This window comes from Tachyglossus aculeatus, chromosome 2 (genome assembly GCF_015852505.1).
Source record: "Tachyglossus aculeatus isolate mTacAcu1 chromosome 2, mTacAcu1.pri, whole genome shotgun sequence".
Classification (NCBI taxonomy): domain Eukaryota; kingdom Metazoa; phylum Chordata; class Mammalia; order Monotremata; family Tachyglossidae; genus Tachyglossus; species Tachyglossus aculeatus.
In genome coordinates this window covers 130,687,576-130,712,828 of record NC_052067.1, presented here as the reverse complement: position 1 = coordinate 130,712,828, position 25,253 = coordinate 130,687,576, and the positions used below count along the sequence as shown (strand labels likewise).

The window sequence follows — 25,253 nt, the reverse complement described above, 5'->3', positions numbered from 1 at the left end:
CCCCCTTCTAGACTGTGAGCCCACTGTTGGGTAGGGACTGTCTCTATATGTTGCCAACTTGTATTTCCCAAGCGCTTAGTAGAGTGCTCTGCACACAGTAAGTGCTCAATAAATACAATTGATTGATTGATTGATTACTGTGTGCAGAGCACTGTATGGGGAGAGTACCATATGACAGAATTAGCTAACACGTTTTCTGCCCATAACGACTTTGCAGTCCAGAGATGAGCTTACAGTCTGGAGCACAATACTAAGAGCTAGGAAAGAATTCAGAGGTGGGAATTAGCCGTGGCCCTTGCACTGTGGGGGTGCTCACAATCTAGGTATAAAGGTGGGGAGAAGGAAACGGGAGACAGAAACATCGGGAGTGATGAAATCATTAGAACACAACACAGACAAATGCACACAATAGGCTCAAAATCTGGGGGCCTCTTTTCTGCTACTCCCCTCCCCCACAGAGCTTATTTCAGAGCTTAGAACAGTTCCTGGCACATAGTAAGCGCTTAACAAAGACCATTATTACTATTGCTATTATGACCCCAGGTCGGTACAGGAGAGTGGGAGGAAAAGGCGTTCTCTGGCTTTCAATCCCCATCGCCTCAGAATTGTTTCCCTCGCTCTCAGATCTCAGTGCGGAAAGTCAGGGAAGTGTCAGCCATCTTCCTCTTGTAGTCTTCGTCGAACCGCTCATTCTGCCTCACCGTGAAATGGTTTTTCCAGTCTCCGGGCATCCCTGCAACAAGGCCAAGACAGAGGCACGGTGACCAGCTCAGCCGTGGAGGCCCTGGTCAATGGGCAAACCGGCGGTGACGTTCCGGCCTGCGGGGTACACCTGGCTGAATCAAACCTGTGTGCTCTACCCCAGTGAGTCACTGGATTGTCATGGCCCCTCTGAGAGGGACTTTATATTTGCCACCAGTGGTCCTAGGGGCTGGGCTGCTCTGCACTCAGCACAGGTTCTGGGTCTGAACTCAGAGAACTTGGGATTGTATCCATTCTTTCTTTCTTTACCTTCTCTTATTTCTTTCTTTTCCTTCCTTTCTTCCTTCCCTTCCCTCCCTCCCTCCTTTCCTTTCCTTTCCTTTCCTTTCCTTTCCTTTCCTTTCCTTTCCTTTCCTTTCCTTTCCTTTCCTTTCCTTTCCTTTCCTTTCCTTTCCTTTCCTTTCCTTTCCTTCTTTCCTTTCCTTCCCTCCCCTCCCACTTCCCCTCCGCTCCCTCCCTCCCTCCCTCCCTTCCTGCCTTCCTGCCTTCCTGCCTTCCTTCCTTCCTTCCTCCCTCCCTCCCTTCCTTCCTTCCTTCCTTTTTTCCTTCCTTCCTTTTTTCCTTCCTCCTTTCCTTTCCTTTCCTTTCCTTTCCTTTCCTTTCCTTTCCTTTCCTTTCCTTTCCTTTCCTTTCCTTTCCTTTCCTTTCCTTTCCTTTCCTTCCCTTCCCTTCCCTTCCCTTCCCTTCCCTCCCCTCGCCTCGCCTTCCTTCCCTTTTCCTTCCTTCCCTTACCTTCTTTTCCTTCCCATCCCTTCCCTTCTTTTCCTTCCCTTCCCTTCCCTTCCCTTCCCTTCCCTTCCCTTCCCTTCCCTTCCCTTCCCTTCCCTTCCCTTCCCTTCCTTTTTCTTTCTTCCTTCCCTTCCTTGTGCCTCATGTGGGACTTGATTTATCTTGTATCTACCTCAGCACTCAGCACTAAGCACTCAGTATAGTGCTTAGCACATAGTAGGCATTTAACAAATAAGCAGCATGGTTTAGTAGATAGAGCACGGTCCTGGGAGTCAGAAGATCATGGGTTCTAATCCCGGTTCCACCACTTGTCTGCTGTGTGACCTTGGGCAAGTCGCTTCACTTCTCCGAACCTCAGTTACCTCATCTGTAAACTGGGGATTGAGACTGAGCCCCACATGGGACAGGGACTGCATCCAATTTGATTTACTTTCATCCACCCCAGTGCTTCGTACAGTGCCTGGTACATAGTAGGTGCTTAACAAATACCATGATAATAATAATTATTATTAAATACCACAGCTATTATGGACAGTGATTTTTCTAAACCCTTTCAGCTATCTGGAGGAAGGTTTGGATCTTCCCAGGAAAAGAAGCCTCACAGACCTTTCCTCATGAATGGGGAGATGGAATGGTCCATCACTGATAAAGGCATGGTGGTATAGTTGGCCATGGGGTTGTTCTTCATCACGTCGAATGAGGTGTGGTAGATGATTTTATCCACAGTCTCTTCAGGTAGATCCTTCTCCATGAATTGCAATAATTTCTGGAGCTCACGCTTTGGGTCCTGTTTGGAAAGGAGTTCGGAATGTCAGCCTGAACCCTGGGAGAGCCAAAGTAATAATAGTAATGATAATAATAATAATCACTGTGGTATTTGTTAGGGGTTTACTATGTGCCAGGCACTGTACTAAGCTCTGAGGCTGGGGGGAATACAAGCTAATTAGATTGGACAAAGTCTCTGTCCTACATTGGGCTCACAGTCTTAATCCCCATTTTAAAGATGAGGTCACTGAGGCCCAGAGAAGTGAAGTGACTTGCTCAAGATCACATAGATAAAAGCGGGTATCTTATCTCCATTTTACAGATGAGAAGCAGCGTGGATCAGTGGAAAGAGCACGGGCTTGGGAGTCAGAGGTCATGGGTTCAAATCGCGGCTCTGCCAACTGTCAGCTGGGTGACTTTGGGCAAGTCACTTCACTTCTCTGGGCCTCAGTTCCCTCATCTGTAAAATGGGGATGAAAACTGTGAGCCCCTTGTGGGACAACTTTATCACCTTGTAACCTCCCCAGCGCTTAGAACAGGGCTTTGCACACAGTAAGCGCTTAACAAATACCATCATTATTATTATTATTATGAGGAAACTGGGGTGCAGAGTGGTTAGGTGACTGACACGTGCCACATAGCAAGGCAGTGGCAGAAATGGGATTAGAACCTAGGTTACCTTACTTCTGGTCCCTTGCTCCCAAATGGAAAATTCCTCCACAAACACAAACCCTAGTGACATTCCCTCTAACTGGGAAAGGCGGAGGAGATAAAACTGTCTTCAGACCAGTCTGATATTTTGCAGCATGGCCTAGCAGATAGAGCACGGGCCTGGGAATCAGAAGGTCATACTAATAATAATAATTTATTAAGCGCTTACTATGTGCACAGCACTGTTCTAAGCACTGGGGAGGTTACAAGGCGATCAGGTTGTCCCATGGGGGGTTCACAATCTTAATCCCCCTTTTACAGATGAGGGAACTGAGGCACAGAGACGGTAAGTGACTTGCCCAAAGTCACACAGCTGACAATTGGCGGAGCCGGGATTCGAACCCATGAACTCTGACTCCAAAGCCCGGGCTCTTTCCACTGAGCCACGCTGCTTCTCCTGTGGTTTCTAATCCCGGCTCTGTGGCTTGTCTGCTGTGTCACCTTAGACAAGTCACTTCACTTTTCTGGGCCTCAGTTCCCTCATCTGGAAAATGGGGATTAAGATGTGAGCCCCTTGTGGGGCAGGGACTGTGTCCAACCTGATTGGCTCAGTGCTTAGAACAATGCCTGACACAAAATAATAATAATAATAATGATGGTATTTGTTAAGCGCTTACTGTGTGCCAAGCACTGCTCTGGGAATCAGAAAGACTTGGGTTCTAGTCCTTGCTCTGCCACTCGTCCACTGTGTGACCTTGGGCAAGTCACTTCACTTCCCTGGGTCTCAGTTATACCTCATCTGTGAAATAGGGATTGAGAAGCAGCATGGCTCAGTCCTACTGACAGCTCACCTCCTCCAGGAGGCCTTCCCAACTGAGCCCCCTTTTTCCTCTCCTCCTCCCCATCCCCCCCACCCTACCTCCTTCCCCTCCCCACAGCACCTGTATATATGTTTGTACAGATTTTTTACTCTATTTATTTTACTTGTACATATTTACTATTCTATTTATTGTATTAATGATGTGCATCTAGCTTTATTTCTATTTATTTTGATGACTTGACACCTGTCCACATGTTTTGTCTTGTTGCCTGCCTCCCCCTTCTAATCAATCAATCAGTCGATCGTATTTATTGAGCGCTTACTGTGTGCAGAGCACTGTACTAAGCGCTTGGGAAGTACAAGTTGGCAACATATAGAGACGGTCCCTACCCAACAGCGGGCTCACAGTCTAAAAGGGGGGAGACAGAGAACAAAACCAAACATACTAACAAAATAAAATAAATAGAATAGATATGTACAAGTAAAATAAATAAATAGAAATAAATAGACTTCTAGCCTGTGAGCCCGTTGTTGGGTAGGGACCGTCTCTATATGTTGCCACTTTGTACTTCCCAAGCGCTTAGTACAGTGCTCTGCACACAGTAAGCGCTTAATAAATGCGATTGAATGAATGACTGAATGTTCTGGAGGAGATACAAAGTAATCAGGTTGTCCCATGTGGGGCTCACAGTCTTACCCTCCATTTTACAGATGAGGTAACCGAGGCCCAGAGAAGTGAAACGTCTTGCCCAGAGTCACACAGCGGACAAGCGGCAAAGCCGGGATTAGAACCCACGACCTCTGACTCCGAAGCCCGGGCTCTTTCCACTAAGCCACGCTGCTTCTCAAACACTTACCAAATACCGTGATTACCATCATCTAAGTCTCCTAGCAGGAAGAAGCCCAGGTGGTTGGCGTTGGAGGAGCCCTGAAATTGTCCCGCTCCTCGCGTTCCCACTCACCTCCTTCATGTCTTCGTAGAAGAGGTAGAGAATGCGATGCTTGTCTTTCGCCTTCCACCATCCTTTCACGTGTTCGTACCAGGACCCCCAGAGCACTGTGAGAGGCCGAAAGAGAGCCAGAGGCAACAGAGATTTTATCAGAGCCGGAGGAGCTACAGGGATGGGCAACCCAGATGGAGAAGCGTCCTTTTTTTTTTTTAAAAAAAAAAAGATATTTGTTAAGTGCTTACTATGTATCAGGCACTGTATTAAACAATGGGATAGATACAAGCTAGTCAGGTTGGACACAATCCATGCCCCCCATGAGGCTCACAGTCTTAACCCCCATTATGATGATGGTATTTGTTAAGAGCTTACTACGTTCAAAGCACTGTTCTAAGCACTGGGGAGGTTATTCATTCATTCATTCAATCATATTTATTGAGCGCTTACTGTGTGCAGAGCACTGTACTAAGCACTTGGGGAAGTACAAGTTGGCAACATATAGAGATGGTCCCTACCCAACAGTGGGCTCACAGCGTAGAAGGGGGAGACAGACAACAAAACAAAACATACTAACAAAATAAAATAAATAGAATAAATATGTACAAATAAAATAAATAGAGTAATAAATACATACAAACATATATACATAGATACAGGTGCTGTGGGGAGGAAAAGGAGGTAAGGCAGGGGGATGGAGAGGGGGAGGAAGGGGAGAGGAAGGAGGGGGCTCAGTCTGGGAAGGCTTCCTAGTCTGGGAAGGCCTCCTGGTTACAAAGTTACAAGGCGATCAGGTTGTCCCATGGAGGGCTCAGAGTTTTAGTCCCCATTTCACAGATGAGGTAACTGAGGTCCAGAGAAGTTAAGGGACTTGCCCATAGTCACACAGCTGACAAGTGGCGGAGCAGGATTTGAACCCATGACCTCTGACTCCAAAGCCCGGACTCTTTCCACTGAGCCACGCTGCTTCTCTGTACAGATGAGGTAACTGTGGCACAATAATAATAATAATAGAGTCCCTTCTAGGCTGTGAGCCCGTTGTTGGGTAGGGACCGTCTCTGTATGTTGCTGACTTGTACCTCCCAAGAGCTTAGTACAGTGCTCTGCACACAGTAAGTGCTCAATAAATACGATTGAATGAATGAATGAATAATAATAATGGTGGTATTTGTTAAGCACTTTCTATGTGCTTAGCGTTGTTCTAAGCCTGGGGTAGATATAAGGTGATCAGAGGTCATGGGTTCAAATCCCAGCTCTGCCAATTGTCAGCTGTGTGACCTTGGGCAAGTCACTTAACTTCTCTGTGCCTCAGTTACCTCATCTGTAAAATGGGGATGAAGACTGTGAGCCCCCCGTGGGAAAACCTGATCACCTTGTAACCTCCCCAGCGCTTAGAACAGTGCTTTGCACATAGTAAGCGCTTAATAAATGCCATTATTATTATTATTATTATTATTATTAAGGGCAAAGAACATTTAGATTGTGAGCCCCATGTGGGACAGGCACTGTGTCCAACCTGATTATCTTGAGCTGCTTTTAGTAAAGCACTTGGGACATAATAAGAAAAGCAGCATGGCCTAGTGGATAAAGCATGGGCCCGGAAGTCTTACCATGGCTCCGCCGCTTGTCTGTTGTGTGACCTTTGGCAAGTCACTTCACTTCTCTGTGCCTCAGTTACCTCATCCGTAAAATAGGGATTAAGACTGAGATCATAATGTGGGGCAGGGCCTGTGTCCAACCTGATTATCTTGTATCTACCACCAATCTCAGTCCGGTGCTTGGCACATAGTAAGCAAGCGCTTAACAAATTCCACGATTATTATTATTAATTATTATCCCACGGTTCCTCCAGAAACCTTGCTGCCACTGCTAGAAACAGAGTCCTTCAACATGGATGATGATGATATTTGTTCAGTGCTTACCATGTTCCAAGCAGTATGGCTTAATGGAAAGAGCGTGGGCTTGGGTTCGAATCCCAACCCCTCCACGTGTCTGCTATGTGACTTTGGGAAAGTCACTTAACTTTTCTGGGCCTCAATTAAAAGTGTGAGCCCCAGGTGGGACAACCTGATTACCCTGTATCTACCCCAATGCTTAGAACAGTGCTTGGCACATAGTAAGCACTTAACAAATCCCATAATTATTATTTAGACTGTGAGCCCACTGTTGGGTAGGGACTGTCTCTATATGTTGCCAACTTGTACTTCCCAAGCGCTTAGTACAGTGCTCTGCACACAGTAAGCGCTCAATAAATACGATTGATTGATTGATTGATTATTATTTCAGGCACATAACAATAAGAATAATAAAAGTTGTGGCATTTGTTAAGCACTTACTATGTGCCAGGCACTGTACTAAGTGCTGGGATGGATACAAGCAAATTGGATTGGGCACAATCTCTGTCGCACATGAGGCTCACAGTCTCAATCCCCATTTTCCAGATGAGGTGACTGAGGCCCAGAGAAGTGAAGTGACTTGCCCAAGATCACACAGCAGACAAGGCGGAGCCAGGATTAGAACCCATGACCTTCTGACTCGGAGGCCCGTGCTCTAGCCACTACACCACGGTGTAGCGTACTAAGCACTGGGTTATAAGTAAGTTGTATTGGTTGTGAGCTCTAGATTAAGAGCTCATTGTGGGTGGGGAATGGGAATGGGTCTACCAACTGTTATATTGTACGCTCCCAAGCACTTAGTACAGTGCTCTCAGCAGACGCTAAGTGCTCAATAAAAATGACGGAGTGACTAAAAAACACAGGAAGGCCAAGCAGCTGTGGGGGGCTGCAAATCCACCACCCTGGGCAGACCACCATGGTGAGTGGCAACTGAGAGAGCAAATCCGTTGCATCGACTGAGATTCCCCAAAACAGGAAAGTGGATCAATGCAGCAAGGATGGATCTTTAAGTGAAAAACCACACCGGAGGGAGTGTGGGTGGTCCATTGCTCTTCCCTGACACACTCACCGGCGTGGAAAGAATCTCACGGAGAGCCCCAAATTCAAAAGTAAAGGACTGAGCCGGAATCATCTTCCCACTTTCCCTGTGAACCTTCGAATCAGTTGGGAAGCGAAACAGAGAATTATTTTAGTACCTCTTCCAGTCATGAATGACTCCATGTACTCTTCCCAGGTTCCTGGGTCAGGGATCGTTTTATTCATTCTTGAAAAGTGATAGTAGGACACTAGACAGTCTTTGGCATTTCTTGCTATATAGATGATCTAGAGGAGATGTGACGGAGGCAGAGAAAAACAGAATTAGGGAGAAAAGGAATGATTCCTTAGTGGCCACCAATCAACATATCCACCCAGGGATAAATGTAAATAATAATAATAATCATTCATTCATTTATTCTATAGTGTTTATTGAGTGCTTACTGTGTGCAGAACACTGTACTAAGCACTTGGAAAGTACAATTCAGCAACAGAGACAATCCCTACCCAACAATAAGCTCACAGTCTAGAAGCGGGGAGACAGACAACGAAACAACACAAGTAGACAGGCATCAATAGCGTCAAAATAAATAAATAGAATTTATAGATCTATGTACATCATTAATAAAATAAACAGAATAATAAATATGCACACATATTCACATGTGCTATGGGGCAGGGAGGCGGGTAGAGCCCCCCTTTTAGACTGTGAGCCCACTGTTGGGTAGGGACTGTCTCTATATGTTGCCAATTTGTACTTCCCAAGCGCTTAGTACAGTGCTCTGCACATAGTAAGAGCTCAATAAATACGATTGATGATGATTATGATAGAGCAGAGGGAGGGAGTCGGCGCGATGGGGAGGGGAGGAGGAGCAGAGGAAAAGGGGGGTAGGAGGGGGCGAGGTGATAATAATTATCGTGTTTGTTAAGCACTTACTATGTGCCAAGCACTCTTCTAAGTGACACAAGGTAATCAGGTTGTCTCACATGGGGCTCACAGTCTTAATCCCCATATCACAGATAAGGGAACTGAGGCACAGAGAAGTTAAGTGGCTTGCCCAAAGTCACACAGCAAAGTGGCAGAGCCAGGATTAGAATCCACGTCCTCTGATTCCCAAGCCCGGGCTCTTTCCGCTAAGCCATGCTGATCTGAGTAAAGCATTCCGGGAATTTTTAGGTGGGGCAGAAATCCTAAATGACAACCGTGAGAAACGTTCCGGTCTTATTTCAGCCCAGCCTGTTGTTCACTTAGGAAGAGAAGTCCTGACTTGCCAGAGAATCACAGGGTTGGGAAGAGGCTTTTGAATCGGGTTGACCCCTTGGGAACGGGACAGAATGGAGTGGATTTGAGATGAAAGATGGTTTAGGGGCAAAGAGGCTGATCTGGAAGATGTCCCTTGTCTAATGAGAAACGCTTTCAATCAATCAATCAATCGTATTTATTGAGCGCTTACTGTGTGCAGAGCACTGTACTAAGCGCTTGGGAAGTACAAGTTGACAACATATAGAGACAGTCCCTACCCAACAGTGGGCTCACAGTCTAAACGGGGGAGACAGAGAACAAAACCAAACATACTAACAAAATAAAATAAATAGAATAGATATGTACAAGTAAAATAAATAGAGTAATAAATATGTACAAACATATATACATATATACAGGTGCTGTGGGGAAGGGAAGGAGGTAAGATGGGGGGATGGAGAGGGGGGCGAGGGGGAGAGGAAGGAAGGGGCTCAGTGTGGGAAGGCCTCCTGGAGGAGGTGAGCTCTCAGTAGGGCCTTGAAGGGAGGAAGAGAGCGAGCTTGGCGGATGGGCAGAGGGGGGCATTCCAGGCCTGGGGGATGAGGTGGGCTGGGGGTCGATGGTGGGATGGGAGAGAACGAGGTATGGTGAAGAGATTAGTGGCAGAGGAGCGGAGGGTGCGGGCTGGGCTGGAGCAGGAGAGAAGGGAGGTGAGGTAGGAGGGGGCGAGGTGATGGACAGCCTTGAAGCCCAGGGTGAAGATGTCCCTTGTCTAATGAGAAATGCTTTTCCTCTGACACCTAACCAACAGGGCCTGGGCATCCTTTGGTGTTTGAACTCTCGATGTCACTAGGTGTGTTGGATTATAATAGGCCTGGGGAGAGCACAAAATGTCAAATCAATCAATAGTATTTATTTAGTGCTTACTATGTGCAGAGTAAAGCACAGCCCTGGCTGACCTCTGAGCCCCAAAGTTTTTTCTTACCCAATCAATCCATCAAACGTATTTATCGAGTGCTTACTTTTTTGTGTGGTATCTTTTAAGGGCTAACTAGGTGTTCACTCAATCACCTTGCCCCCTCCTACCTCTCCTCACTACGCTCCTCCTCCGACCCAGTCCGCACACTTCACTCTTCTAATCCCAACCTACTCACTGTACCTCCATTCATTCATTCATTCAATCGTATTTATTGAGCGCTTACTGTGTGCACAGCACTGTATTAAGTGCTTGGGAAGTACAAGTCGGCAACATATAGAGACAGTCCCTACCCAACAGTGGGCTCACAGTCTAGAAGGGGGAGACAGACAACAAAACAAAACATATTAACAAAATAAAATAAATAGAATAGTAAATATGTACAAGCCTCCACCTTGTCTATCTTGCTGCCAACCTCTCTCCCGTGTCATTCAGTCAATCATATTTATTGAGGGCTTACTGTTTGCAGAGCACTGTACTAAGCGCTTGGGAAGTACAAGTTGGCAACATATAGAGACGGTCCCTACCCAACAACGGGCTCACAGTCTAGAAGGGGGAGACAGACAACAAATCAAAACATGTGGACAGGTGTCAAAATAGTCAGAACAAATAGAATTAAAGCTATATGCACATCATTAGCAAAATAAATAGTAAATATGTACAAGTGAAATAAATAGAGTAATAAATCTGTACAACTATATATACAGGTGCTGTGGGGAGGGGAAGGAGGTAGGGCGGGGGGATGGGGAGGAGGAGCGTCCTGTCTCTGGCCTGGAATGCCTGCCCTCTAAATGCTGGATATAGAGATAATCAGGTTGGACATGGTCTCTGTCCCACATGGGGCTCACAGTCTTAATCCCCATTTTACAGATGGGGTAACTGAGGCCCAGAGAAGTGAAGTGGCTTGCCCAAGGTCACACAGCAGATGAGTGGCGGAGCTGGGGGAGCAGGTCCTGGTAACTCCCAGGCCCTTGATCTATCCTCTAGACCACATTGCTTCTCATACAGAGCACTGTAGTGAACGCTTGGGAGAGGATAGAGCATGGGTTTGGAAGTCAGAAGGTCCTGGCTCTGCCACTTGTCTGCTGTGTGGCCTCAGGCAAGTCACTCCACTTCTCTGGGCCTCAGTGACCTCATCTGTAAAATGGGGGATTAAGACTGTGAGCCCCGCTTGGGACAGGGGCTTTGTCCAACATGATTAGCTTCTATCCACTTTAGTGCTTAATGCAGTGTTTGGCACATAGAGAAGCAGCGTGGCTCAGTGGAAGGAGCACGAGCTTTGGAGTCAGAGGTCATGGGTTCAAATCCCGGCTCTGCCAATTGTCAGCTGTGTGACTTTGGGCAAGTCACTTGACTTCTCTGTGCCTCAGATACCTCATTTGTAAAATGGGGATTAAGACTGTGACCCCCCAGTGGGACAACCTGATCACCTTGTAACCTCCCCAGCACTTAGAACAGTGCTTTGCACATAGTAAGTGCTTAATAAATGCCATCATTATAGTAAGTGCTTAACAAATGACATTATTATTACCTTATTCCTGCCCATCTCTAAAATCCTCCCCTTTCTTTCCATCTGAACGGCTACCATATTAATGCAAGCACTTACCCCATCTTGTCTTGATTATCGTTTCAGCGTCTTTGCTGAGCTCCCTGCCTCCTGTCTCTCCCCACTCCAGTCCATAATCCACTCGGATGCCCGGATCATTTTCCTTCAAAAACGTTCAGACTATGTTTCCTCACTCCTCTAGAAACTCCAGTGGTTGTCCATCCACCTCTGCATCATACTGAGCCCCCTTTTTCCTCTCCTCCTCCTCATCCCCCCCACCCTACTTCCTTCCCCTCCCCACAGCACCTATATATGATGATGGTATTTATTAAGCACTTACTAGGTGCAAAGTACTGTTCTAAGCGCTGGGGAGGTTACAAGGTGATCAGGTTGTCCCAGGGGGGGCTCACAGTCTTATTCCTCATTTGACAGATGAGGGAATTGAGGCACAGAGAAGTGAAGTGACTTGCCCAAAGTCACACAGCTGACAAGTAGTGGAGTCGGGATTTGAACCCATGACCTCTGACTCCAAAGCCCGGGCTCTTTCCATTGAGCAACACTGCTTCTCTATACAGATAATCAATCAATCATATTTATTGAGTGCTTACTGTGTGCAGAGCACTGTACTAAGCACTTGGGAAGTACAAGTTGGCAACATATAGAGACAGTCCCTACCCAACAGTGGGCTCACAGTCTAAAAGGGGGAGACAGAGAACAAAACCAAACATACTAACAAAATAAAATAAATAGAATAGATATGTACAAGTAAAATAAATGTAAGGTGATTGAGTTAGTTAGCCCTTAAAAGATACCACGCAAAAAAGTAAGCACTCGATCAATACGTTTGGTAGATTGATTGGGTAAGAAAAAGCTTTGGGGCTCAGAGGTCAGCCAGAGCTGTGCTTTACTCTGCACATAGTAAGCACGAAATAAATACTATTGATTGGCTGATTGATTTGACGTTTTGTGCTCTCCCCAGGCCTATCATAGTCCAACACACCTAGTGACATACAGTAATAAAGAGCGACAATCCCTGCCCACTATAAGCTCACAATCTAGAGTGGGGGAGGCAGACGTCAATAGAAATAAATAAAATGACAGATATATGCATAAGTGCTCTGGGGCTGGGAGAAGGGGACAGAGCAGAGGGAGAAAGTCAGGGTGACGTAGAAGGGAGTGGGAGATGAGAAAAGTGGGGCTTAGTCTGGGAAGGCGTCTTGGAGGAGATGGGCCTTCAGGAAGGTTTTGAAGTGGGGGAGAATCAATGTCTGGCGCATTTGAGGTGTTTCACGACAGAGGCAGGACGTGGGCCAGGGTTCAGTGGTGAGACAGGTGAGATCAAGGTACTTCCCAAGCGCTTAGTACAGTGCTCTGCACACAGTAAGCGTTCAATAAATACAATTGATTGATTGATTGATCAAGGCAGAGTGAAAAGGTGGGCACCAGAGGAGCGGAGGGTGTGGGCTGGGTTGTAGAAGAAGAGAAGGGAGGTGAGGTAGGAGGGGGTGAAGTGATGGAGTGTTTTAAATAATAATAATAATAATAATCATAATGATGGCATTTGTTAAGCACTTACTATGTGCAAAGAACTATTCTAAGCACTGGGGAGGATACAAGGTGATCACGTTGTCCCACGTGGGGCTCACAGTCTTCATCCCCATTTTACAGACGAGGGAACTGAGGCATAGAGAAGTGGAGTGACTCGCCCAAAGTCACACAGCTGACAACTGGTGGAGCCGGCATTTGAACCCATGACCTCTGACTCCAAATCCCGGGCTCTTTCCACTGAGCCACGCTGCTTCTCATTTTAAAGCCAATGGTGAGGAGTTTGTGTTTGATACTGAGGTGGATAGGCGACCATTGGAGATTTTTGAGGATGGGGGGTGATGTGCCCTGAACGTTTCTGTAGGAAGATGATCCGGGCAGCTGAGTGAAGTACAGGCTGGAGTGGGGAGAGACAGAAAGCAGGGAGGTCAGCAAGGAGGCTGACGTAGTAATCTAGGCGGGATAGGATGAGAGATTGTATGAACGTAGTAGCAGTTCGGATGGAGAGGAAAGGGCGGATTTTAGTTCACCGGTGATGCAGAGGAGAGAGATTCAATCGTATTTATTGAGCACTTACTGTGTGCAGAGCACTGTATTAAGTGCTTGGGAAGTACAAGTTGGTAACATCTAGAGATGGTCCCTACCCAACAACGGGCTCACAGTCTTGAAGGGGGAGACAGACAACAAAACAAAACATGCGGACAGGTGTCAAGTCGTCAGAACAAATAGAATGAAAGCTAAATGCACATCATTGACAAAATAAATAGAATAGTAAATACGTACCAGCAAAATAGAGTGATAAATCTGTGCAAACATATATACGGTGCTGTGGGGAGGGGAAGGAGGTAGGGCGGGGGGGTTGGGGAGGAGGAGAGATGGGCCGAACCTCCGGCAGATCGGGGGAATTGGGTGGCATTGATCGATGGGCTCAGCACGGTGGGGTTTAACTCCTCCGGAAGGGCGGGCTCGCCTCACCTTGCAATTGTGTTCCCAGAAGGACGGAGGCAGCAGCTGGACGGGCAGGTGAGTTTTCAGCGTTCGGGGAGAGGGCATCTTCAGAGCCAGATCCAACCCTGGAATAGAGTTCCTCTAGACTGTGAGCTTGTGTTGGCCAACTGCTGTATTGTATAATAATAATAATAATAATAATAGCATTTATTAAGTGCTTACTATGTGCAAAGCACTGTTCTAAGCACTGAGGAGGTTACAAGCTGATCAGGTTGTCCCACAGGGGGCTCACAGTTTTCATCCCCATTTTCCAGATGAGGGAACTGAGGCGCAGAGAAGTGAAGTGACTTGCCCAAAGTCACACAGCTGACACGTGGCAGAGCCGGGATTGGAACCCATGACCTCTGACTCCAAAGCCCATGCTCTTTCCACTGAGCCATGCTGCTTCCCGATTCTATTGTATTCTCCCAAGTGCTTAATACAGTGCTCTGTGCACAGTAAGAGTTCGATCAATACGATTGAGCTACTGGTTCATTCATTCATTCATTCATTCAATCGTATTTATTGAGCGCTAACTGCGTGCAGAGCACTGTACTAAGCTCTTGGGAAGTACAAGTCGGCAACATACAGGGACGGTCCCTACCCAACAATGGGCTCACAGTCTAGAAGGGGGAAAAAGGCAACAATTGATTGATTCCAAATGTTACAAGGAAAAAGATTCAAATGGCTCCTCCCCACTCAGTCACTTGGATTCTCTAAATCCTATCTGGGCCACCTCAGGAACCAGCTTATTCAGAATAATAATAATAATGATAATTGTGGTATTTGGTAAGCACTTACTATATTCTGGGCACTCTACTAAACTCTGGGGTAGAGATAAAGTAATTGAGTTGGACATAGTCCCCGTCCCACCTAGGACTCAGAGTCTTAATCCCCATTTTAAAGATGAGGGAACTGAGGCACAGAGACGTGAAGTGACTTGCCCAGGGACACACAGCAGGCAAACAGCGGAGCCGGGATTAGAATCCAGATCCTTCTGATTCCCAGGCCCGTGCTTTATCCACTAGGCCACGCTGTCAATCAATCGTATTTATTGAGGATTTACTGTGCGCAGAATACTGTATTAAGCACTTGAAAAAGTACAGTATAACAGGGTTGGTAGACATGCCCCCTGCCCACAAGGAGTTTACAATCTAGAGGAAAAATGGGGCTTGTCAGGAAGGAGGCTTGAGTTATATGTATATATCTGTAATTTATTTATTTATATTAATGTCTGTCTTCCCCTATAGACTGTGAGCTCGCTGTGGGCAGGGACTGTGTGCCACTTAACAAATACCATTATTATTATTATTATTAAGTGGTGGAGGTGGGATTGGAACCCAAGTCCTTCCAACTCCCAGGCCTGCATCCTAGACGACGCTGAGCCTGGGCCAGAGAGCTTTCATTAAGCGCTTAGTACAGTGCTCGGCACACAGGAAGCGCTCAATAAATACGACTGAATGAATGCATGAATCGAGCTTGGTCACGATAGCACAAAACGCGAAACGCAAACTCGGTCAGCGCTTACCAGAGTTCAAGGGCGGTGGAAGAGTCCACTCCAGAAATGGATGTCTGTCGAAAGTGTTGGCTCGGTGACACTTCTGTACGTCTCCATCATTTTGGATCATGTCGACAATCTCCTGGGTCCATGTTGTCCCTGAAAACATTCCAGAACGTCATTCTTTCTCCATCCCTTGGTCACCTGTTTGAGCTCGGTGTTATTAGATTCCTCAATTCCCCGGCAGAAGACCTCACCTCTCTTGCTAGGGGAAGAATGGAGTTCTGAACAAGGGGCTATGCAGTCGGACATTGGCAAGATGACTAATAATAATAATAGTAATTGTGGTAGTTGTTAAGCACTTACTATGTGTCAAGCACTTTATTAAACTTTGGGATAGAGACAAGATAATCGGGTCCCACATGGGGAACCCACTCTGAGTAGGAGGGAGAACTAGACTGTGAGCCCGCTGTTGGGTAGGGATCGTCTCTATATGTTGCCAACTTGTACTTCCCAAGCGCTTAGTACAGTGCTCTGCACACAGTAATCGCTCAATAAATACGATTGAATGAATGAATGAATGAGCCACAGTTATCATTTTTTCCCCTCCCATTTATTTGCCTTGGGCAGATCTCTTTCTAATCCAACTGCTCCCTGAATCCCACCATCCTCTGCAGGAGGAATCGTTCTTGTGTTCATTTTCCCCTCCTCACCGCCATGCTGAGGGGGAGGTGTTAGAGTGGCTTTTCGCACAGAAACAGAAAACCAGTCACAGTTATAAAAATTGTGAGGATACCCCCAACAGCCTCCTAGTGCCAGATGTGCTACTGTTTTCTTCCAGCTGCAATCGATTTTAAAGTCTGTCTCCCCCTCTAGATTGTAAGCTCCCTGTGGGCAGGGTGGTGTCTGCCAACTCTGTTATAGTGTACTCTCCCGAGTGCTTAGTACAGTGCTCTGCACGTGGTACGTTTTCAATAAATATGATTGATCGATTCTAGGTTCTACAGTTCGCTTGCTCACTCACCTCTGTTTCAATGAGCCACCGATATCTTTTTCCCCACCCATTTCTTTTCCTTGGTCATGTCTCTCTTTAATTAAACTGCTCCCCAAATCCCACCATCCTCTTCGGGAAGAATTGTCTGTGGGTTCGTTCCCCCACAGTGCCGAGAAGGAGCCGTTAGATCTGCTTCCCACCCCAGATCAGAAAACCAGCCACAGAGTTATGAAAGAACTCAGAGGATCATCATCATCATCAATTGTATTTATTGAGCACTTACTGTGTGCAGAGCACTGTACTAAGCGCTTAGGAAGTACAATTTGGCAACATATAGAGACAGTCCCTACCCAATAGTGGGCTCACAGTCTAAAAGGGGGAGAGAGGATGCTCCAAAGAGCTTCTCAGTCCCAGATGTCTGCTGTTTTCTCCCAGCTGCAATTGACTTTAATGTAATAACAATAATTTTGGTATTTGTTAAGCGCTCCCTGTGTACCAGGCACCGTACTAAGCGCTGCGATGGTTACAAGCCAATCGGGTTGGACACAGTCCCCGTCCCACATGGGGCTCACGGTCTCAATCCCCATTTTAAAGATAAGGTAACCGAGGCCCAGAGAAGTGGAGTGGCTTGCCCAAGGTCCCGCAGCAGAGCCATAATTAGAACTCACAACCTCACAGGCCGCACTCGATCCATTCTGCCACGCTGCTTCTCATGTCTGTCTCCCCTTCTCGACTGTAAGCTCCTTGAGAGCGGGGAACGTGTCTCCCGACTTGTTATATTGGACTCTCCCAAGGGCTTAGTGCAGGGCTGTGCACGCAGTAAGCGCTCAGTAAATACCCCTAATTGATGAATCGGTTGATTGAAGGTGGGAAGAGGCTGAGTGCTTGAGATAAAAATATCAGAAGGCATCCTTGGCCGATTCAGTAGCAAGCTTGGGGTGACCAGCTGCAAATTGGACTGTCTGGGATCAAAATGTCCTAGTCCGGTGGCTCAGCGGAGGGAGGAGTTGACGATGGGGCCGGAGGCTAGTGGGCCTTGGGCAACTTTTTGCCCAGCTGTTCAAGCGGCCCTTGGTTCAGGAGAGAAAAGGGAAAAGCCAGGGTGAGGGGGAAGGGTGCGAAGCCACCCTGGCTCAATCAATCAGTCAGTGCTATTTAATAATAATGGCATTTATTAAGCGCTTACTATGTGCAAAGCACTGTTCTAAGCGCTGGATAATTGAGTGCTTACTGTGTGCAGGGCACTATACTCCGTGCTTGGGAAAGTAATAATTGTGGTGCTTGTTAAATGCTTACTATGTTCCTTTCAAGGCCCTACTGAGAGCTCACCTCCTCCAGGAGGCCTTCCCAGACTGAGCCCCCTCCTTCCTCTCCCCCTCCTCCCGCTCTCCATCCCTCCCGCCTTACCTCCTTCCCTTCCCCACAGCACCTGTATATATGTATATATGTTTGTACATATTTATTACTCTATTTATTTATTTTACTTGTACATATCTATTCTATTTATTTTATTTTGTTAATATGTTTGGTTTTGTTCTCTGTCTCCCCCTTCTAGACTGTGAGCCCGCTGTTGGGTAGGGACCATCCCTATATGTTGCCAACTTGTACTTCCCAAGTGCTTAGTACAGTGCTCTGCACACAGTAAGCGCTCAATAAATACGATTGATTGATTGATTGATTCCAGACAGTATACTAACTTGTCTGTTTATTTTGTTTATTTTTTATTTTTTTTCATTTATTAAGCGCTTACTATGTGCATAGCACTGTTCTAAGCGCTGGGGAGGTTACAAGGTGATCAGATTGTCCCACGGGGCTGCTTATTGTTACATTGTACTCTACCAAGTGCTGAGTATGGTGCTCGGCACACAGTAAGCGCTCAATAAATACGATTGATTGATAGATTGATTGCAGACAGTATACTAACTTGTCTGTTAATTTTGTTTATTTTTTATTTTTTTTTCATTTATTAAGCGCTTACTATGTGCACAGCACTGTTCTAAGCACTGGGGAGGTTACAAGGTGATCAGATTGTCCCACGGGGCTGCTTATTGTTACATTGTACTCTACCAAGCGCTTAGTACGGTGCTCGGCACACAGTAAGTGCTCAGTAAATACAATTCACCTACTGACTGCTGGGACAGATGCAGGCTAATCAGGTTGGACGCTGTCCCTGTCCCACATGGGGCTCAGAGTCTTAATCCCCATTTTGCCAAGCATTCATTCATTCATTCATTCATTCAATCGTATTTATTGAGCGCTTACTGTGTGCAGAGCACTGTACTAAGCGCTTGGGAAGTACAAGTGGGCAACATATAGAGACGGTCCCTACCCAACAACGGGCTCACAGTCTAAAACTGTCACCCCATGACCCTCGTGGACTCATGGGCTCAGTCCCCATTTTCCAGATGAGGCAACCGAGGGCCAGGGAAGTAAAGTGACTTACCCAAGGTCACATGGCAGACAAGTGGCAGAGCAGGGATTAGAAAGCACTGTTCTAAGCGCCGGGGGAGATACAAGGTAATCAGGTTGTCCCACATGGGTCTCACAGTCTTAATCCCCATTTTACAGATGAGGGAACTGGGGCACAGAGAAGTGTAGTGGCTTGCCCAAGGTCACACAGGAGACATGTGGCAGAGCCGGGATTAGAACCCACATCCTCTTACTCCCAAATCCGGGCTCTTGCCGCTAAGCCATGCTGCTTCTCTTTATTGAGCACTTACTGTGTGTGGGAGTACGATAAAACAACAAACAGACACATTCCCTGCCCACAACAAGCTCACAGTCTAGAGGGGGTCTGTCTACCTGTTTTGTTTTGTTGTCTGTCTCCCCGCCTTCTAGACTGTGAGCCCGTTGTTGGGTAGGGACCGTCTCTATATGTTGCCGACTTGTACTTTCCAAGCACTTAGTACAGTGCTCTGCACACAGTAAGCGCTCAATAAATACGCTTGATTGATTGATTGATTGATTGATTGATTAGAAGGGGGAGGCAGACAACAAGACAAAACATGTGGACAGGTGTCAAGTCATCAGAATAAATAGAAATAAAGCTAGATGCACATCATTAATACAATAAAAAGAATAGTAAATGTGTACAAGTAAAATAGAGTAAAAAAATCTGTACAAACATATATAAATGCGATTGAATGAATGAATGAATAATAATAATAATGACGGTATTTGGTAAGTGCTTACTATGTGCCAAGCACTGTTCTAAGCACTGGGGGAGATACAAAATAACCAGGTTGTGCCCTGTGGAGCTAACAGTCTTAATCCCATTTTACAGAGGAGGGAACTGAGGCACATGGAAGTGAAGTGACTTGCCCAAAGTCACACAGCTGACAAGTGGCGGAGCCGGGCAGCGTGGCTCCGTGGAAAGAGCATGGCTTTGGGAGTCAGAGGTCATGGGTTCTAATCCCGGCTCCACAACTTGTGAGCTGTGTGACTTTGGGCAAGTCGCTTCACTTCGCTGAGCCTCAGTTACCTCATTTGTCAAATGGGGATAATAATAATAATAATAATAATGGCATTTATTAAGTGCTTACTATGTGCAAAGCACTGTTCTAAGCACTGGGGTTGAAGACTGTGAGCCCCACGTGGAACAACCTGATCACCTTGTATCTCCCCCAGCGCTTAGAACAGTGCTTTGCACATAGTAAGCCCTTACAAATGCCATTATTATTATTATTATTATTGTTATTATTATTATTATCATTAGAATCCATAACCTCTGGTTCCCAAGCCCGGGCTCTTTCCACTGAGCCACGATGGCGATGAAAAAAAAAAAAGATTGTGAGCCCATGTGGGACAATAACAATAACAATAATGATGGCATTTATTAAGCACTTACTATGTGCAAGTGCTGGGGACCAGAAGCGTGTCCATCCTAATTAGCTTGCATTCATTCAATCATATTTATTGAGCACTTAAGAGAAGCAGTGTGGCTCAGTGGAAAGAGCACGAGCTTGGGAGTCAGAGGTCATGGGTTCTAATTCCGGCTCCGCCACTTGTCTGCTGTGTGACTTTGGGCAAGTCACTTAAGTTCTCTGGGCTTCAGTTACCTCATCTGTAAAATGGGGATTAAGACTGTGAGCCCCACGTGGGACAACCTAATCACCTGGTATCCCCCCCCCAACACTTAGAAAAGTAAGAGCTTAACAAACACCATCATCATCATCACCTACCCCAGAGCTTAATACAGTGCCTGGCATATAGTAGGCGCTTAACAAATACCCTTAAAAAAAGGTATTGGATTCACATTTTGCATATGAGGGAGCTGAAGCCCAGAGAAGTTAAACGACTTGCCCAAGGTCACCCAGCAGACAAGTGGTAGAGTCGGGTTATGCTATGTGATGGTGGAGAATGATGGACGGTGGAGAGGGGAGAGAAAAAGAATTAGTGTTTGGCCATCATAGTTTATAAATAGCTCGGATATCCAGTTAGTCTAGGGATCCTATTTGGGGTTGAATAAATGCCCCGAGTGGCTTGAGGACTAATGTTTCCGGGAATTGTGGTAATTCAATGAAAAATCAATGTGAAACATTCTGAGACCTGTCAATGTCTGGTGTTCATTTATTCCTTCATTCAATCTTATCTAGACTGTGAACCCACTGTTGGGTAGGGACCGTCTCTATATGTTGCCAACTTGTACTTCCCAAGCCCTTAGTACAGTGCTCTGCACACGGTAAGCGCTCAATAAATACGATTGAATGAATGAATGAATTTACTGTGCACTTATGGGACAAGACAGTGTTTTTCCTGGCCTCCAGTTCCCATAGGCCCTTGTGGAATATCGGTCTTTTCTGCTCTTATACACATCAGAGAAACAGAGCAGCACCATGACAAAAGTTTAGCTTGATTTTTATAATTATCCTGGTCAAGCAGGAAAGATATACATACTTGCCTTTGAGGCAAAGAGGAGAAAGGAGACTCCCACTCTCTCCATCTTCTCTCTTGCAATATCAACCCCCCAACCCCTGAAAATATCGAAAATATCAGAACAGAAACTCCATACATGGGCTTTAAAGCTCTCAATCCCCTTGCCCCGTCCTATCTCACCTCACTGCTCTCCTATCATCAATCGTGTTTATTGAGCGCTTACTATGTGCAGAGCACTGTACTAAGCGCTCTCCTACTCTAACCCAGCCTGTTCACTTCACTCACCGTGCTTTGATCTCGTCTATCTCACCACCAATCTCTCGCCCACACCCTGTCTCTGGCCTGGACCGCCCTTAACTCTTCATATCTGCCAGACGATCACTCTCCCCACCTTCAAAATCTTTTTGAAGGCGCATCGCTCCAAGAGTCCTTCCCTGAGTAAGCCCTCATTTCCTCTTCTCCCACTCAATCAATCGATCAATCAAACATATTTGTTGAGTGCTCACTGTGTGCGGAGCACTGTACTAAGCACTTGGGAGAGTACAGTACAACAGAATTAGCAGACGCATTCCCTGCTCATAACAGGTTTACAGTTCAGAGGAACCAGACGTCTTTCCACATTGCCCTTGGATTTACTCCTTTTAGTCACCCCCTCCCTCAACCCCGCAGCATTCATGTACACACCCACAATTTATTAATTTATATTGATGTCTGCCTCCCTCTCTAGACTGAAAGCTTCTTGTGGTCAGGGATCGTGTCTGCCAACTCTGCTGTGTAGTACGCTCCCCAGTGCTTAGTTCAGTCACCTCCTCCAGGAAGCCTTCCCAGACTGAGCCCCCTTTTTCCTCTCCTCCTCCCCATCCCCTCCTCTGCCCTTCCTCCTTCCCCTCCCCACAGCACTTGTATATATTCGTACAGATTTATTACTCTATTTATTTCAATTGTACACATTTACTATTCTATTATTTTGTTAATTATGTGCATATAGCTATAACTCTATTTGTTCTGATGGTGTTGACACTTGTCTACATGTTTTGTTTTGTGGTCTGTTCCCCTTCTAGTCTGTGAGCCCGTTTTCGGGTAGGGACCGTCTCTATATGTTGCCGCCTTGTACTTTCCAAGCGCTTAGTACAGTGCTCTGCACACAGTAAGCGCTCAATCAATATGATTGAATGAATGAACGGATGAATGCTCTGCACAGAATAAGCGCTCAATAAATACGATTGTCTGATTAATTGACCTGTTTCCTCAGGCACGGACATTTTCTGAAGGGGAGCCCTTCTCCAGATGAGTTGCGGGTCAGGGAAGGGAGCTGTGGTAAACAGGGATAGTTCCCCAATAGGAACCGACTTTCTTGTATTGAGAAGCAGCGTGGCTTAGCGGAAGGAGCACGGGTTTGGGAATCAGAGATCATTCATTCATTCAATCGTATTTATTGAGCGCTTACTGTGTGCAGAGCACTGTCCTAAGCGCTTGGGAAGTACAAGTTGGCAACATATAGAGACGGTCCCTACCCGTGAGTTCTAATTCCGCCTCCACCACTTGTCAGCTATGTGACTTTGGACAAGTCACTTCACTTCTCTGCCTCAGTTCCCTCATCTGGAAAACAGGGATTAAGACTGTGAGCTCCATGTGGGGCAGCCTAATTACCTTAATGATAATAATAATAATAATAATAATGATGGTATTTGTTAAGCGCTTACTATGTACAAAGCACTGTTCTAAGCGCTGGGGAGGTTGCAAGGTGATCAGGTTGTCCCAGGGGGCTCACAGTTTTAATCCTCATTTTACAGATGAGGTAACTGAGGCACAGAGAAGTTAAGTGACTTGCCCAAAGTCACACAGCTGACAAGTGGCAGAGCCGGGATTTGAACCCATGACCTCTGACTCCAAAGCCCGGGCTCTTTCCACTGAGCCACGCTACTTCTCTACCTTGTATCTACCCAGCGTGGCTCAGTGGAAACAACACGGGTTTTGGAGTCAGAGGTCATGGGTTCAAATCCTCGCTCCACCAATTGTCAGCTGTGTGACTTTGGGCAAGTCACTTTACTTCTCTGGACCTCAGTTACCTCATCTGTGAAATGGGGATTAAGACTGTGAGCTCCCCATGGGACAACCTGATCACCTTCTAACCTCCCCAGCGCTTAGAACAGGGCTTTGCACCTAGTAAGCGCTTAATAAATGCCATCATTATTATTACCCCAGCATTTAGAACAGTGTTTTGCACATCATCAATCGTATTTATTGAGCGCTTACTATGTGCAGAGCACTGAGGCAGAGAAGTGAAGTGACTTGTCCAAAGTCACACAGCTGACAAGTGGCGGAGGCGGAATTAGAACTCACGGATAGGAACCGTCTCTATATGTTGCCAACTTGTACTTCCCAAGCGCTTAGTACAGTGCTCTGCGCACAGTAAGTGCTCAATAAATACAATTAAGTGAATGAATGATCTCTGATTCCCAAACCCAAACCCATTTGCACATAGTAAGTGCTTAACAAATACCATCATTATTATTTTTATTACTCTCCCAAGCACTTAGCACAGTGGTCTGCAGCGTGGCCTAGTGGAGTCAGTCAGTCAATCGTATTTAATAATGATAATAATAATAATAATTATGGCATTTTAGTAAGCGCTTACTATGTGCAGAGCACTGTTCTAAGTGCTGAGGAAGTTACAAGGTGATCAGTTTGTCCCACGTGGGGCTCACAGTCTTCATCCCTCTTTTACAGAGGAGGTAACTGAGGCACAGGGAAGTGAAGTTATTTATTGTGTGCTTACTGTGTGCGGAGCACTGTACTAAGTGCTTGGGAGAGTACAATATAACCATACATTCATTCAGTCATTCAATCGTATTTATTGAGTGCTTACTGTGTGCAGAGCACTGTACTAAGCGCTTGGAAAGTACAAGTGGGCAACATATAGAGACGGTCCCTACCCAACAATGGGCAACGAGCTTCCAGTCTGGAGGCAGAGACAGACATTAATGTAAAAGAATAAAATGGCAGATACATGCATAAGTGTTGAGGGCTGCGAGGGGGAAATTCATTCATTCATTCATTCAATCGTATTTATTGAGTGCTTACTGTGTGCAGAGCACTGTACTAAGCGCTTGGGAAATGAGGAAAGGGAGCAAGTCAGGGTGATGCAGAAGGGAGGGGGAGAGGACGAAAGGGGGGCTTAATCAGGGAAGGCCTCTTCATCAATCGTATTTATTGAGCGCTTACTATGTGCAGAGCACTGTACTAAGCACTGTACTAAGCTCTTGGAGGAGATGGGCCTTCAATAAGGCTACGAAAGGGGAGGGAGAGTCATTGTCTGTCGGATTTGAGGAGGGGGGGGAGTTCCAGATCAGAAGCAGGATGCGGGCGAAGGGTCTGCAGCCAGAGCCGGATAACGCGCCGCGATTGTGCCAATTTTCCCTTTCTCTGCGGTGGAAAGGGAGCGCATCTCCCAACTCTGGGGCTTTGCTCACTCCCAGGTGCTTAGTCCAGTGCTCTGCACGCAGGAAACGCTCAGTGCAGGCCACCGACCGATCCGTCGACTGCTGTAGAGCCCGGGTCTGGAAATCAGAGGACCTGGCTCCTAATCCCAGCTCCGCCACTTGTCTGCTGTGTGACCTCGGGCAAGTAATGCGGCTTCTCTGTGCCTCAGTTCCCTCATCTGTAAAACGGGGATTCAGACTGTGAGCGCTTCGTGGGCTCTGCCTCCAACCCCATCGGCTTGCATCTTCCCCAGGGCTTAGAACAGTGCTCTGCACACGGTAAGCACTCAGGAAATACGATTGAATGAGTGAACAGTGCTTGACTCACAGTAAGCGCTTAACAAATACCGTTTAAAAAAATACCACTGATTGATTGAACTTTGAACTTTGCTGAACTGTTCTTTCCAAGCGCTTCGTACAGTGCTCTGCACACAGTAAGCGCTCAATAAATACGACCGAATGAATGCCATTGTTATTATTAACTCCTGTGCATCACAGAAGGCTGA

The 25,253-nt window shown here is 46.4% G+C and overlaps 1 protein-coding gene across 2 annotated transcripts in view; it reads right to left on the bottom strand.

Annotated features, from left to right (window-relative positions):
- Positions 1 to 280: 280 nt before the first annotated feature.
- The window catches only part of LOC119948413 (sulfotransferase 1C1-like), a 29,139-nt gene continuing 4,166 nt past the window's right edge, over positions 281 to 25,253 (bottom strand). For both annotated transcript variants that reach the window (XM_038770139.1, XM_038770138.1), the window contains exons 3-8: positions 15,427 to 15,555; positions 13,887 to 13,984; positions 7,763 to 7,889; positions 4,690 to 4,784; positions 2,098 to 2,278; positions 281 to 733 (exon numbers count right to left, since the gene is read on the bottom strand). In XM_038770139.1, the coding sequence (XP_038626067.1) occupies positions 621 to 733; positions 2,098 to 2,278; positions 4,690 to 4,784; positions 7,763 to 7,889; positions 13,887 to 13,984; positions 15,427 to 15,555 (743 nt within the window). In that variant the 3' untranslated portion in view covers positions 281 to 620. The remainder of the gene's footprint in view (positions 734 to 2,097; positions 2,279 to 4,689; positions 4,785 to 7,762; positions 7,890 to 13,886; positions 13,985 to 15,426; positions 15,556 to 25,253) is intronic.